Source organism: Sciurus carolinensis, chromosome 15, assembly GCF_902686445.1.
Source record: "Sciurus carolinensis chromosome 15, mSciCar1.2, whole genome shotgun sequence".
Taxonomy (NCBI): domain Eukaryota; kingdom Metazoa; phylum Chordata; class Mammalia; order Rodentia; family Sciuridae; genus Sciurus; species Sciurus carolinensis.
In genome coordinates this window covers 66,351,409-66,365,773 of record NC_062227.1, presented here as the reverse complement: position 1 = coordinate 66,365,773, position 14,365 = coordinate 66,351,409, and the positions used below count along the sequence as shown (strand labels likewise).

The following is a 14,365-nucleotide window of genomic DNA, read 5'->3' as shown; positions in this document are numbered from 1 at the left end:
CACCAGGAGTCAATATGCAATATTGCTTTCCATAATTTACCACTCTATTTAAAATATCTTTCACATATATCCTTTCATACTTGATGTCTTTGCCATTAAATTCTGCAATTTAGTGCCCCTGGTTCATTCATGTTCACTGAATATGACACTCCTCTCTATTACTATTTTGTAATTTATTCTTCCATGCTGCAGCTGATTGACATTTAGGTTGTTTCCAAATTTTTCCTACCAGAAGCAGTATCACTATGAACAATATAGTAAATATCTCTGTCCTTATGAGTGAAAGTGTCAACAGAGCATTGTATTCATTCTAAGTTGCACTTTTAAAAAATCTTGTCTTCCCTAAAGCCAGAATAAGTCTTTTAATCTGTGGGCTCTAACAATAATAATTGGGAATCTATTTTTCATGATTCAATTTGACGGTATCTCTGTGGAAATTAAATATGGTAGATAGCTATAGAATTGATGAACCCAAAAGTTGCTAAGATCTTCAGTTCTACCAGATATCAAAAGATTGCTTTGTACTTGTTTGTATGAATCTGCACCACTGCTAGAGTACGTGAGAATTCTGGTCTTCCGTGGACTCCATAGCATTCAGTATGGTCACACACTTAACTTAGGGATATGAACCGTCAACTCATTAATTTTTTCAACCACTGATTAGTCATTGCCTTTTGTGTTTTGTTTCCTCATTCTCTCTTCCACTGTGAAAGATATTTTCCTTTTTCTGGTTAATATACTCTAGCAAAACAAATTAAAGAGGGAGTTTTATTTTAAATATTTATTTGCAAGTTTCACATGTTTCATCTAGGTTTGACATACTATGAATTCTGTTTGGGATTTCTTACAATTTTTGAATCTAAGAATTCAAATATTTTAACTTTCTAGAAAAAAAATGTAGTCTCTCTTTCTTCAAATATTTCCCCTTCCTCAATTTTTTCATCCGACATTCTGGGAATCTAATAGAACCTAATTATTCTATACTCAATGTTCTTTGACTTCTTTTTTAAATATTTTCACACACAAAAAAAATTCTAAGTGAATTTATTTTACACAAATGAAATTGGTTAAATTTATTTGATTTAAATAGCCACTTATGGGCTGGGATTGTGGCTCAGTGGTGGAACGCTTGCCGGGCATGTGTGAGGCACTGGGTTCGATTCTCAGCACCATAGAAAAATAAATAAATAAATAAATAAATAAATAAATAAATAAATAAATGTATTGTGTCCATCTACAACTAAAAAAAATTGATTCTTTTTTTTTTTAAAGTAGCCACTTATTATTTCCTCTTTAAAACTTGGGTTTAATGTAAGGTTTCAAAAATTGATGATGAAAGTTGAATTTCTGAGCAATTTTTAAATAAACTCACAAAATAATTACATGTTGAAATTCTTTACCAAAGAGACTGACCTAAATATAGTGCAGAAAAAGAGTCTATTTTAGCTCAAAGGAAGGAAATGAGTTTAAAATTGGGAAGTTCATTATTAAGTCATTCTTGCAAAGTATATTTAAGCAAAGGTAATGTTATAAAAGATACAGAGGGGGAGTGACCTTGTCCAGCGCCTTTTTCTTTTCCTGTGTAGACCCTGCCCCGTTCCCGTCAGCCTCTGGCCCGCTGTCTTCTTGAGACCAAGCACCATGCCTTCAATTAAGTTGCAGAGTTCTGATGGGGAGATATTTGAAGTTGATGTAGAAATTGTCAAACAATCTGTGACAATCAAGACCATGTTGGAAGATTTGGGAATGGATGATGGAGATGATGACCCTGTTCCTCTATCAAATGTTAATGTAGCAATATTAAAAAAGGTCATTCAGTGGTGCACACATCCCAAGGAGGACCCGCCTCCTCCTGAGGATGATGAGAACAAAGAAAAGCGAACAGACGATACCCCTGTTTGGGACCAAGAATTCCTGAAAGTTGACCAAGGAACACTTTTTGAACTTATTCTGGCTGCAAACTACTTAGACATCAAAGGTTTGCTTGATGTTACATGCAAGACTGTTGCCAATATGATCAAGGGGAAAACTGAGGAGATTCACAAAACCTTCAATATCAAAAATGACTTTACTAAAGAGGAGGAAGCCCAGGTACTCAGAGAGAACCAGCGGTGTGAAGAGAAGTGAAATGTACCTGATTCTGTAACACTATAAGGATTGTTCCAAATACTAGTTGCACTGCTCTGTTTATAATTGTTAATATTGGACAAACAGTAGACAAATGCAGCAGCAAATCAATTGTATTAGCGTCATATTGTCCTTATTGCATGTGTAGTTTGAGTACAGACTCCAAACCTATGGCTGAATTTCTTCTAGTATGAGAGAAAGTTTCTTTTTTCTTTGCTCTGAATAAAACTGAATTGTGGTTCTCTGTAGAAAGTGGCATTGTGGGCTTTCTCTCCGTTTGTAAAGCAATTTCTGCATAGTTTATTGTCCAGTTAACTTTACTGAGCTTTTAAAAGTTGGCATTGTAAATAAAACAACTTGCAAAAAGTTTTCTGAAATAGAATTAACAAAATATTATTTTTATTCATGAGTTGGAAACTGGAAAAAGGCCACTTGAAGTGAATGTTTTCAGCTGGGAGTGTTAGGATATCTTCCAACCTCCTGGACTCAATCGGTACCACTGGGATTGATTAGCCTGTATGTGACAGGGCTCCCTTAACTGGACTGAAGGACTTGGGTTTTCTTTTTGTTTTTTTGTTTGTTTGTTTGTTTGTTTGTTTGTTTTTAATCTCAGCTTTGAATATGTTGCCTAGAGACTCAGTTATTACCCAGTTTGTGGATTTTGCTGGGAGAAATGTAACTAGACAGTTTGATAGCTTTTCAATTAAAAAAGACACTTAATTCATGTGGTATGTCATCTTTTTATAATCAGTGTTCCCATGTGGGGGAAACTATTCATACTACTTGCATGTAAAAAAATAATTTAAACTTTAACATTGAAATATGTAGCAAAACCCAGAAAACATTCATCATGAGTGCAAGATACTTTCAATAAAAAGTAAGTTATGTAGTTAAAAAAAAGCTACAAAAAATGTATTCTTTACTTTAAAGTATAGAGTGGGTTTTCTGGGACATAATGATGTCAGTGAGTTTGAACAATCTTGTATATTTGTCTAATTACTAAAGAGTAAAAATAAACAACAGGAACTGGAGTCAGAGGAACAGATAAACTGGAATTACTTACTGGAGTCACTTCCCAAAAACCTACCTTCTTATCCCCAGAATTCAGGGCAAGTGAATACACAGGCATGTGCATGTAAAGACTTCATTGATGGAGTTTGACCTGCCCACAAAAGTACTTAATGTTTACACAGTATAATTAGAAGGGTGCTATATTTATGTCAAGTGTTAAAGATAACCACTTAGCTTAAGTGATCTCTATTTGTTGAGAACCAGTATCTCTGAGACTGGCTAAAGCAACTTCTCAAATTGAGGTTCATGAATTCTCAGAGGTATAGTACAACCTTTTATATACTGGATCATCTGGAATAACTTTATGTGTGTATGTGTTGTGCTGGAGATGGGAAAAAAAAACTACAGAGAAATTTGATTGCTTTCAGTGAATTATAATTTATCTTAGGATATAAATTAAAATGGAGAGAAAAGAAACACCTATATTTCTGAAATTTAAAAAGGATTTACAATCTTGGTTTTCATACTTCATGCATTTATCAAAGAGAAAGTATAGTTTATTTGAAGCATATCCATCTAAATTACTTTTAAAAATGACCTGTTGGAGTGTTAGGGCTGGGGTGGGGTTAGCTCAGTGGTAGAGCACTTGCCTAGCTTGTGTGAGGTCCCTTGGTGTCTTCCTGGCAATGGAAGGAAGGGAAGGGGGAGAGGGGAGGGAGGAAAGGAGTGGTAGACTCCATTTTATTTAGTAGTAGTTTAAGTACAGATATTTTTCTCAGCTCTACACAGATAACAGAATATGAGTGATTACAAAATATGGTGGGATTCCCTTTGGGAGTAGATTTAAATACAGGTAAGCATTTAAGATCACTACTTTTATTTTGTTTTTTGTTTTATGATGAATGCCACTTATTTTATCTTCAAAAAAAAGTGTATCTATATTATATTTCCCTTCCATGTAGAAAAAATATATTTACAGGTTTAGAAATCTACACTTCCAAGAATTGTTTCTATGGATGACTCTATCCATTCACTTTATGCAGATATAAAAATAAGAAAATGTAAATAAGACTGAGTGTGTGATCTCTGAGAAATGCAGAACAGGACTTTAAACACTAGCTTTACCATCTATCAGCTGGGAAGTGTTGACCAGTTATTCAGTCGATTTTTGCTTCATTTATTTTATCTGTAATGTCTAGATAACATTAAGACCTTCTAGCATCAGTTACATAGAGAGCACAATGTTATTAGCTATTATTATTATTCCAAGAAGTTAAAACAATAGGAGATCCAAGCTAACAGAATAAATGGTTAAGTGATTTTCTAAGGGATGGCTGTCACATTTCTGAAAAACCATCTGCTTTATCAGCTAAACTGGAAAGTGGTTTAACTAGAAAGTGTACACGGCCTTGTTCCTTACAGTTTCCTCTAACAGTAATGGAAGCCTCTGTGCACGGGAAGTGTTGTGAGGAGTGGGAGGGTGGGTAAGGCCTGAACACTCTCAAGAGAGATGAGAAAAATGCACCTTTGATCCTGCTTTTCATAGATGTCCCATCCTGGAGCAGCTTTGAGGCCACTCTGATCCACTGGGCAGATGAAATTACCCGAAATAACAGGAAACTCAATCACTCTCCGCATTTCTGTGTAATTTCCGTTGGTCTCCTTGCAAAGAACTACTTTACTGGTAATCTGAAAAGTTTGGACTTCAAGAGGAAGAGGTAAAAAGTGGTCACATAAAATTTCTTTGTGGCAACAATACAGGTTTAAACCCTTCTTTTTGCATCTTTTATTCTACAGAAAAAAAAATCATTGCCACCTTTGATCATTAATTATGGAAACATTTGTATTTTATTTTGTCACATGTAAAGTAATACTTTACACACGTAAAGGTGAAGAATGGCTTTTCATTGACTTGCCCAATAGTCTTCAAAGAAAAGAAAAATCAATATTCAGTGGTGTAGTGAAGTGTTTTTTCTTTTAAAAGTTCTACTCTAAGTTATCATTGGCAATTAGACACACTTTGAAAGATCTCAAAAGAAGAATAAATATTTCAATTTTAGCATTTCCACTTGCTATACTGCCACAGCACAGCACAGCAGGGTATTTTTCCAGCCCCCCCCCCCAAAAAAGTGAACAAACTGAATAACATCTACAATGGGATAGCATTTATGGCATTTATTTATTTTTAAGTTTAAATAGTTTGAGTGATATAAAAAATATAATTTATTTTCCTGGATTTTCTTCCAGAATTTTAAATTGGTGTATTATAATTGTACATATTGGTGGGATTCATTGTAACATATTTATTCATACATACAATGTAGCAAAGTACTTGGGCCGATTTCATTCCCCAGTGTATCCCGCTCCTCCCCACTTCTGTTCCCCTGGTTTCCCTTCTGTTTGCATATGCTTTCTCCCTCCGTTCTTTTCCTTTTTCCTCTCTAACATCTACATATGAGAGAAAACATAACACCCTTGACTTTCTTGAGTTTGGATTATTTTGCCTAACAATGTTCTCAAATACCATCTGTTTTCCTGCAAGACATAATTTCACCTTTCTTTATGGCTGAATAAAATCCCATTGTGTATTTGTACCACATTTTCTTTATCCACTTCTCCTTTGACGGTCACCTAGGCTGGTTCCATAGTTTGGCTACTGTAAATTATGCTGCTATAAGCATGCATGTACTTCTCTATACTGACTTTAATTTTTTAGGATACATACTGAAGAGTAGTATAACTGGATCGTATGGTAATTCCTTGCCTAAAAATTAAAAAAAAATTTTTTTAGTTCTAGATGGACACAATACCTTTATTTTATTTATTTATTTATTTTTATGTGGTGATGAGGATCAACCCCAGTGAGCGCCTCACACACGTGCTAGGCAAGCGACCCACCACTGAGCTACAACTCCAGCCCTTTGCCTAGGCCTTTGAGGGGCTTCTGTACTGACTTCCGATGCGGTGGTACCAAGAGTGTAAAAGCGTTCCTTTTCCTTCACGTCCTCTCCAGCGTTTATTATTGTCTGTATCCTTGATGGCTTCCATTCTGACTGGAGCGAGATATCTCAGCGTAACTTTGATTTGCATTTCCCTAACTGCTTAAGGATGTTGAACATTCTTTCTTATATGTGTTGGCCATTTATAATTTGTCTTTTGAGAAGTTTCTGTTTTGTTCTTTTGCCCATTTGTTAATTGGGTTATTTGTCTTTTTGGCATTAAGTTTTTTGAGTTCTTTAATATTCATGATATTAATTCCCTAAGGAACAAGCAGTAAAGACCTTCTCCCATTCCCTAGGTGCTCTCTTCACATTCTTAATTGTTTCCTTTGCTATGCAGAGCTTTTTAATTCAATGCCATCCCATTTATTAATTTTTGGTATTATTTCCTGAGTTTTAGGGGTCCTATTGAGAAAGTCATTGTCTGTGCCTGTGTGTTGGAGTGTGACCCCGTGTTTTCTCCTAGGAGTTGCATAGTTTCTAATCTAATTCTAGGTCTGTGATCCATTTTGAGTTGACTTTTTTGCAGGGTGTGAGATAAGGGTCTACTTTCATTTTTCTACATATGGATAACCAGCTTTCCCAACACAATATGTTAAAAAGGTTGTCTTTTCTCTAATGTGTTTTTCATTCCATTGTCAAGGATTAGATGACTATTCTGTGTGGGTTTGCCTGTGTCTTCTATTCTGTACCATTGGTCTATGTGTTTGTTTTTATGCCAGTACCATGCAGTTTTTGTTACTTGGTTCTGTAGTATTATTTGAAGTCCAGTATTGGGATGCCTTCAGCATTGTTTTGTAGACTTAAAATTACTTGGACTAGGGGTTTTTCAAGATGGTGGACTAGAGGGTGGCTGTGTTTCATGTTGCTCCAGGACTCAGGATTCAAGAAGAGGAGATATTGAGAGACTTGGGACCAACTCAAAACCCCTGGGTGAGACTCTCCCGTTGGGGAGGCGTCCCAGATGGGACAGAATTCCCGGAACGCAGGGAACTTTGTGAAGTAGAGTTGCCCAATGAGACATCCCTCCCCCCGTTGGAGCAGTGAACCCGGACAACTGGGAGTATTGTAGAGGAGGCCGCTCAGCACGATGCTGGGACTCGGAGCAACCCACCGCGGCTCCGGGCAGCTGCCCAGAGGAGGAGCTGTGCGGCAAACTGTTTGGACTCAGAGCGGTCGCTCCTGAACACCGGGGGGGGGGGCTGCCTGGAGGAGGAGGAGGGGCGCGGCGGGTCGCTTGGACTTGGAGTGACTGCACCAGGGCTACGGGTGGCTGCCCAGAGGAGGAGGCATGCGGCGGATCACTTGGACTCAGAGCGACCGATCCTGAACACCGGGGGGCTGCCCGGAGGAGGAGGAGGAGTGTGGCGGGTCACTTGGACTCGGAGTGACTGTACCAGGGATACGGGGGTTGTCAGGAGGAGGAGGTGCGCAGTGAGTTGCTTGGACTCCTAGCGACCGCACTGGAACACTGGGTGGCTGCCTGGAGGAAGAGGCGTGCGGCGGGTCGCTGGGACTTGGAGCAACTGTACAGGGCTCCAGGAGGCTGCTCAGAGGAGGGGCCACATAGCCAGGCAATTAGGTGCAGAGCAGGGTCCCAGGACCTAGGCGGCTTCTTGGTGGAAGAGCCGCACAGAGACAAGCTGAGGGGCAGAGCAAAGTTTCCAGGACTGCGGGCAGATTCTCTGAGGAGAGGCAACCTAAGGAGACTTGTCTGCGAAGGGCGAGGCTCCCAGGACCAGGAGGTAGGTCCAGGCCCCTGGGAATGTTACAGAGGAATGCTGCTCAGCCCAGGCGGTAGTTGTGAATTGAAGGGAACCTCTAGGAGGGGAACTGACCAGTGAGACCTCCCCACCGGGTGAGTCTTCCCTGCCAGGTGAGGTTTTCCCACAAGGACGGTAAAACCAGAGACACAGGCCCAAACAGTCCTTGCCTCAGCCCGCAGCCTAGTTCCCCTTTGGATGACCATTGGTCAACAAGTGGAGGCACCTCTGCCCACTAGCAGGGAATATACCCCACCTGAAGACCACCACCCCTAGAGAGGCAGCTTCCTTGTGGAGCACCGCATTATCAACTTCCTCCAAGACTCCAGACTACTGAAGGGTAAGAGGGGATATACTAGAAATCTTCAGGGACATTATAAGTCAATAGAGGAAATCTATAATATTTCAGCGATCCACTGATACCTGAACAATATGAGGAAACAAGGGAAGAAAATGCCCCAAACAAATCCAGATGTTACATCAATAAAATCTAATGACAGTATGGCAGAAGAAAAGACAGAAAGGGAGTTCAGAATGTACATAATTAAAATGATCAGGGAAGCAAACAAGGAGATGAAAGAGCAATGCAGGCATTGAATGATGAGATGAAAGAGCAAATGCAGGCATTGAATGATAGCACCAATCGACAGTTAAAAGAGCAAATACAGGAAGCAAAAGATCATTTCAATAAAGAGTTAGAGATATTGAAAAAAAAAAAAAACAAATCCTTGAAATGAAGGAAACAATAAACCAAATTAAGAACTCCATAGAAAGCACAACCAATAGGATAGAACACCTGGAAGACAGAACCTCAGATATTGAAGACAAAATATTTAACCTCAAAAACAAAGTTGAACAAACAGAGAAGATGGTAAGAAATCAACAGAATCTCCAAGAACTGTGGGATATCATGAAAAGGCCAAATTTAAGAATTATTGGGATTGAGGAAGGCTTAGAGAAACAAACCAAAGGAATGAATAATCTATTCAATTAAATAATATCAGAAAATTTCCCAAATCTGAAGAATGAAATGGAAAATCAAGTTCAAGAGGTTTATAGGACTCCAAATATACAAAATTACAACAGACCCACACCAAGGCACATTATAATGAAAATACCTAACATACAAAATAAAGACAGAATTTTAAAGGCTGTGAGAGAAAAGAACCAAATTACATTCAGGGGGAAACCAATACAGATATCAGCAGATTTTTCAATCCAGACCCTAAAAGCTAGAAGGGCCTGGAACAACAGTTTTCAAGCCCTGAATGAAAATGGATGCCAACCAAGAATCTTATACCCAGCAAAACTTACCTTCAAATTTGACAATGAAATAAAATCCTTTCATGATAAACAAAAGCTAAAAGAATTTACAAAAAGAAAACCAGCATTACAGAACATTCTCAGCAAAATATTCCATGAGGAAGAGATGAAAAATAAAGAAGCAAATCAGCAAAAGGAGGAATTATCCTAAAGGAATTGTCAAATAAAGGAGGAACCAAGTCATGTCAAAAATAAATAAATAAATAAAATTTTAAAAATGAACCAAATGACCAGGAAATCAAATCATATCTCAATAATAACCCTGTTATTATTAATGTTAACGGCCTGAAATCATCAATCAAAAGACATAGATTGGATTAAAAAGAAAGATCCAACAATATGTTGCCTGCAAGAGACTTACCTCATAGAAAGAGATACCCATAAACTAAAGGAGAAAGGATGGGGGAAAACATACCATGTACAAGGACTCAGCAAAAAAACTGGGGTATCCATCCTCCTTTCAGATAATGTGGACTTCAAGCCAAAGTTATTCAGAAGGGATAAAGAAGGACATTACATATGGCTTAAGGGAAGCATCAATCAGCAAGACATAACAATCATAAACATCTATGCCCCAAACAGTGGCTCATCCATGTATGTCAAATAAATCCTTCTCAATTTCGGAAACCAAATAGACCATAACACAATAATACTAGGTGATTTTAACATGCCTCTCTCACCACTGGACAGATCTTCCAAACAAAAATTGAACAAAGATTGTGGCCTGTATGGGGATGGGGAGCGTATGGGGAAAGGGAAAAAAGGAAATTGGAACGGTGGGGAAAGTAAACTGAGGAACCTCGCAAGAATAGGGCAAGGGAAAATTCAAAATCCACCTCCAGGAATAGTTATGGCAGGGAAAGTAAGAACCTCGCAGGAGTTTCTGGCCAGAGTGGTTTAAGGGCAAGGGATAGTAGGAAAAGATCACAAAGGGTATAACAGTAAAATGCAAAAATGTGTGTATTTTGTGTTACTTGTGTGTTTGTCATAACAGAAGGCTGTCCCGAGAGACGGCAGAAAAGGTTTAACAGAAGATTCCCCTAGAGAGGGACTATAATGGAAGATTCCCTAGTGAGGGAATGTACATCCTATAGTAATGTGTGTATTTTGCATCGTTTGTGTGTTTGTACTACTGTTAGTGTGGCCTTTGTATCACATATTCAACCTCTAACAGAAATAAGCCCAGGTTTATAGAAGAAAAGCTGCTCAGTGTGCCACAGCGGGATCTTCATAAACAGGATCTAATAGCAACAGAAAAGAACACTTAAAGAGACCAAAGTGAGGAAGGATTGAGTGGTAGTAACCTAGAAAACAATTACTCAGAAAATTTAAGAACAAGGGAAAAAGGAGAGCTAAATCTAATACAAAGAACCCCCAAAAGGAAGAACCAAGTGGTAGTGAAAACCTAAGAACAAGGGGAAAAGGTAGGAGAAAGCTAAACCTAATACAAAGAGCTTCAAAATTTGTAGAACCTGCCCGTATTTGAGGACCAAAATAGAGATACCATCAACCATTAGAAAAACTTTAAAGAGGCAGTTAAGACTGATTGGAAACAGGTATGCAGAGCAGTGTAATCTGGAGGACAATGTCTAATTGGAGAGCTCAGTGGCAAAGAAATAGCTGTTGAAACTGCTTGCAGAAACGTAGTAGCAAGGTTTCCTGGTAGAAATGTTGATATGCTATTAGAAGGCTAATATGATACTCAAAATCAATATGATCCTGGAGTGTATGCACAGATATACAGCAGCAAAGAGACAATGCCCTAACAAAAGATAAGAGATAACTATAGTAAAATCTGTTACACCTTATGCCCCAGGTCTTTGCCCAAAGTGCAGAAAAGGAAAACATTGGGTTAACGAGTGCAAATTACTGATGTTGAGGGCAAGATGTTACCAAATCATTTAAGAAACAAGGCACAGGGCTCTTCAACTCAAGGCTCACAAAATGGCAGCAGCTGTCATAGCCCTTGTAGAGTTTAAGGAGTAACAGATCTTTTTGCAGATAGTGCTTCCATTACTCGGGCAATTCCCAAATTGGAATTGGTTGGACCCATAGCCCCTCATAAGCTGATTTAGCCACACAGATGATTTCCATCTTTTTCTCAGTAAAGCAAGCTGCTTATTTTCATCCTGTGTAACTCACTTTTTAATTCTTCATGTTGGTACCTCACCTTTAAGGAGGGTTTATAAGTAAAGGGAAGTGCACTGATCAGAAAGTTAATGGAGTTAATATTGAAAAAGGTAGAGAGGGTGAAACAATTGTTTTCTCAGCACAATTTGGCACCAAATTTTGGGGATTTTTAGGCTTTACGCTAATAGGCTTGGGTATGCTTGTGTTAATTCTATCTTACATCTACAAACACCTCAACAGGCTTATGTCATCATAAAACAGGCAATGGCCGCCCTTGAAGTGGAACAATCTCTCAGTATATGACTTAGTATGCTGGATCGGTAGTCAAAGACGGGTAAGATTCATGGGAAGCTCATACCAACCTAAGACAGGGAATGAGGGCTAGAGCCTCATTGTCCAATGACGGGTAAGGTTGTTGCTCTGCCGTGGACAACCTAAGACAGACACAATCCCTGCCAGCTTTCTTTTCATTTTATATAAAGAAGGGGGAATTGTTGGGCACTGTGCCATGCTCACATTGGCAATGAGGAGGTTAATTAACATAAGCACACTCAGGTGATTTATCACTGACCGTATTCAGTTAAGTCCACGCGCACAACGCGTGCACAGGTGTTCCCGAGCGCACTGCTCGGGCCTGCTCGTTTTGACGCTTGCCATGATGGGGCAGCTGGCTCCTTGCATGATGGCAACTGGTGTGGACCCGCCCTTGGCCTCCTGGAGGGAATATAAGCGGGCAGTAAGCGGGGGCGCGACAGTAAGGAGCAGGAGTAAGAGCAGCAGCTAGCAGAAAGAAGTGGAGTAGAAGTCACTAGCAGAAAGGAAGAAGAAAAGGCAGCAAGCAGATAGAAGCAGCTCACAGAGAGAAGCAGCAGTCAGCGGGGGAAAGTAGATCACAGAGCGGAGAATTGAGAACACACCTCTAGATCACAGATAGGTAGATCGCAGTACGGGGGACGCATCACTAAGAAGCACCTCAGATAGACGCACCCTTAGTTCACAGGATGCAGGACGCACCTTTAAGAAGAAACAGCAGAACTAAGAAGAAATAGATCTCTGATAAGCGTAGAAGCCTCTCTTTCTCTAAAACTTTCTCTCTAAGCAAAGTTTCTCTTACTGATAAGCAAAGTTTCTCTTCCTCTAAGCAATTCTCTTCCTCTAAGCAAAGTTACTCTTCCTCTAAGCAAAGTCTCTCTTACTGATAAGCAAAGTTTCTCTTCCTCTAAGCAAAGCCTATCTTTCTCTCAAAGTCTCTCTTCCTCTATAAATTAGTGAATTTAGGCAAAATAGTTTATTTCCAGGTCCCTCCGATAAATACCTGCGCAATTGTTGCCACGGGCGGCGACAAAAAGAAAACATAGATCTCAAAAACAATATCAATAATTTAGACTTAACAGACATTTATAGAATATACTATCCAACCAAGAGTGAATACACTTTCTTCTCAGCAGCACATGGATCCTTCTCTAAAATAGACCATATATTATGCCACAAAGCTAATGGCCACAAATACAAGAAGATAGAGACACTACCTTGTATTCTATCAGATCATAAGGGATTGAAATTAGAAAAAAATGAAAGAGTAAAAAACAGAAACTACTCCAACACCTGGAGATTAAACAATATGCTATTATATGATGAATGGATAACAGAAAATATTAGGAAGGAAATTAAAAAATTCTTAGAGGTAAATGAGAACAAAGAAACATCATATCAAAATCTCTGGGACACTATGAAAGCAGTACTTAGAGGAAAATTTATTTCAGGGAGCACATTCAATAAAAGAAGTAAAACTCAACAAATAAACGACGTAACACTACAGCTCAAAGTCCTAGAAAAAGAAGAACAGACCAACACCAAAAGTAGTAGAAGACAGGAAACAGTTAAAATCAGAGCTGAAATCAACAAAATTGAAACAAAAGAAACAATACAAAAAATTGACAAAATAAATAGTTGGTTCTTCGAAAAATAAACAAAATTGATAAACCTTTAGCCACACTAACAAAGAGAAGGAGAGAGAAAACCCAAATCACTAAAATTCGGAATGAACAAGGTAATATCACAACAGACACGATTGAAATACAAAACATAATTAGAAACTATTTTGAAAATCTATACTCCAACAAAATAGAAAATTTTGAAGACATCAACAGGTTTCTAGAGACATATGAATTGCCTAAACTGAACCAGGAGGACATACACAACTTAAATAGATCATTTTCAAGTAATGAAATAGAAGAAGTCATCAATAGCCTACCAACAAAGAAAAGTCCAGGACCAGATGGGTTCTCAGCCGAGTTCTACAAAACCTTTAAAGAAGAGCTCATTCCATACTCCTCAAAGTATTTCATGAAATAGAAGAGGAGGGAACCCTCCCAAACTCATTCTATGAAGCCAATATCACCCTGATACCTAAACCAGACAGAGACACATCGAGGAAAGAAAATTTCAGACCAATATCCTTAATGAACATCGACGCAAAAATTCTCAACAAAATTTTAGCAAATCGCATACAAAAACATATTAAAAAGATAGTGCACCATGATCAAGTGGGTTTCATCCCAGGGATGCAAGGTTGGTTCAACATCAGGAAATCAATAAATGTCATTCACCATATCAATAGACTTACAGTCAAGAATCACAAGATTATTTCAATAGATGCAGAAAAAGCATTTGATAAAATACAGCACCCCTTCATGCTCAAAACACTAGAAAAAATAGGGATAGTGGGAACATTCCTTAACATTGTAAAGGCTATCTATGCTAAGCCCATTGCTAATATCATTCTAAATGGTGAAAAACTGAAAGCATTCCCCCTAAAAACTGGAACAAGGCAGGGATGCCTTCTTTCACCACTCCTATTCAATATCGTCCTTGAAACTCTAGCCAGAGCAATTAGACAGATCAAAGAAATTAAAGGGATACGAATAGGAAAAGAAGAACTCAAACTATCCCTATTTCCTGATGATATGATTGTATACTTAGAGGAACCAGGAAATTCCACCAGAAAACTTT

At 38.5% G+C, this 14,365-nt stretch overlaps 1 protein-coding gene across 1 annotated transcript; it reads left to right on the top strand.

Moving 5' to 3' along the window:
• The first annotated feature begins 1,641 nt into the window (after positions 1 to 1,641).
• Positions 1,642 to 2,127, top strand: LOC124965809 (S-phase kinase-associated protein 1-like). The gene has a single exon (XM_047526955.1). The coding sequence runs from the start codon at positions 1,642 to 1,644 to the stop codon at positions 2,125 to 2,127; it is 486 nt and encodes a 161-aa protein (XP_047382911.1).
• Positions 2,128 to 14,365: the final 12,238 nt, after the last annotated feature.

What these genes read in the sequence shown, in the direction of transcription:
- LOC124965809 (XM_047526955.1), top strand. Translation starts at nt 1,642, where the DNA reads ATGCCTTCAATTAAGTTGCAGAGTTCTGATGGGGAGATATTTGAAGTT.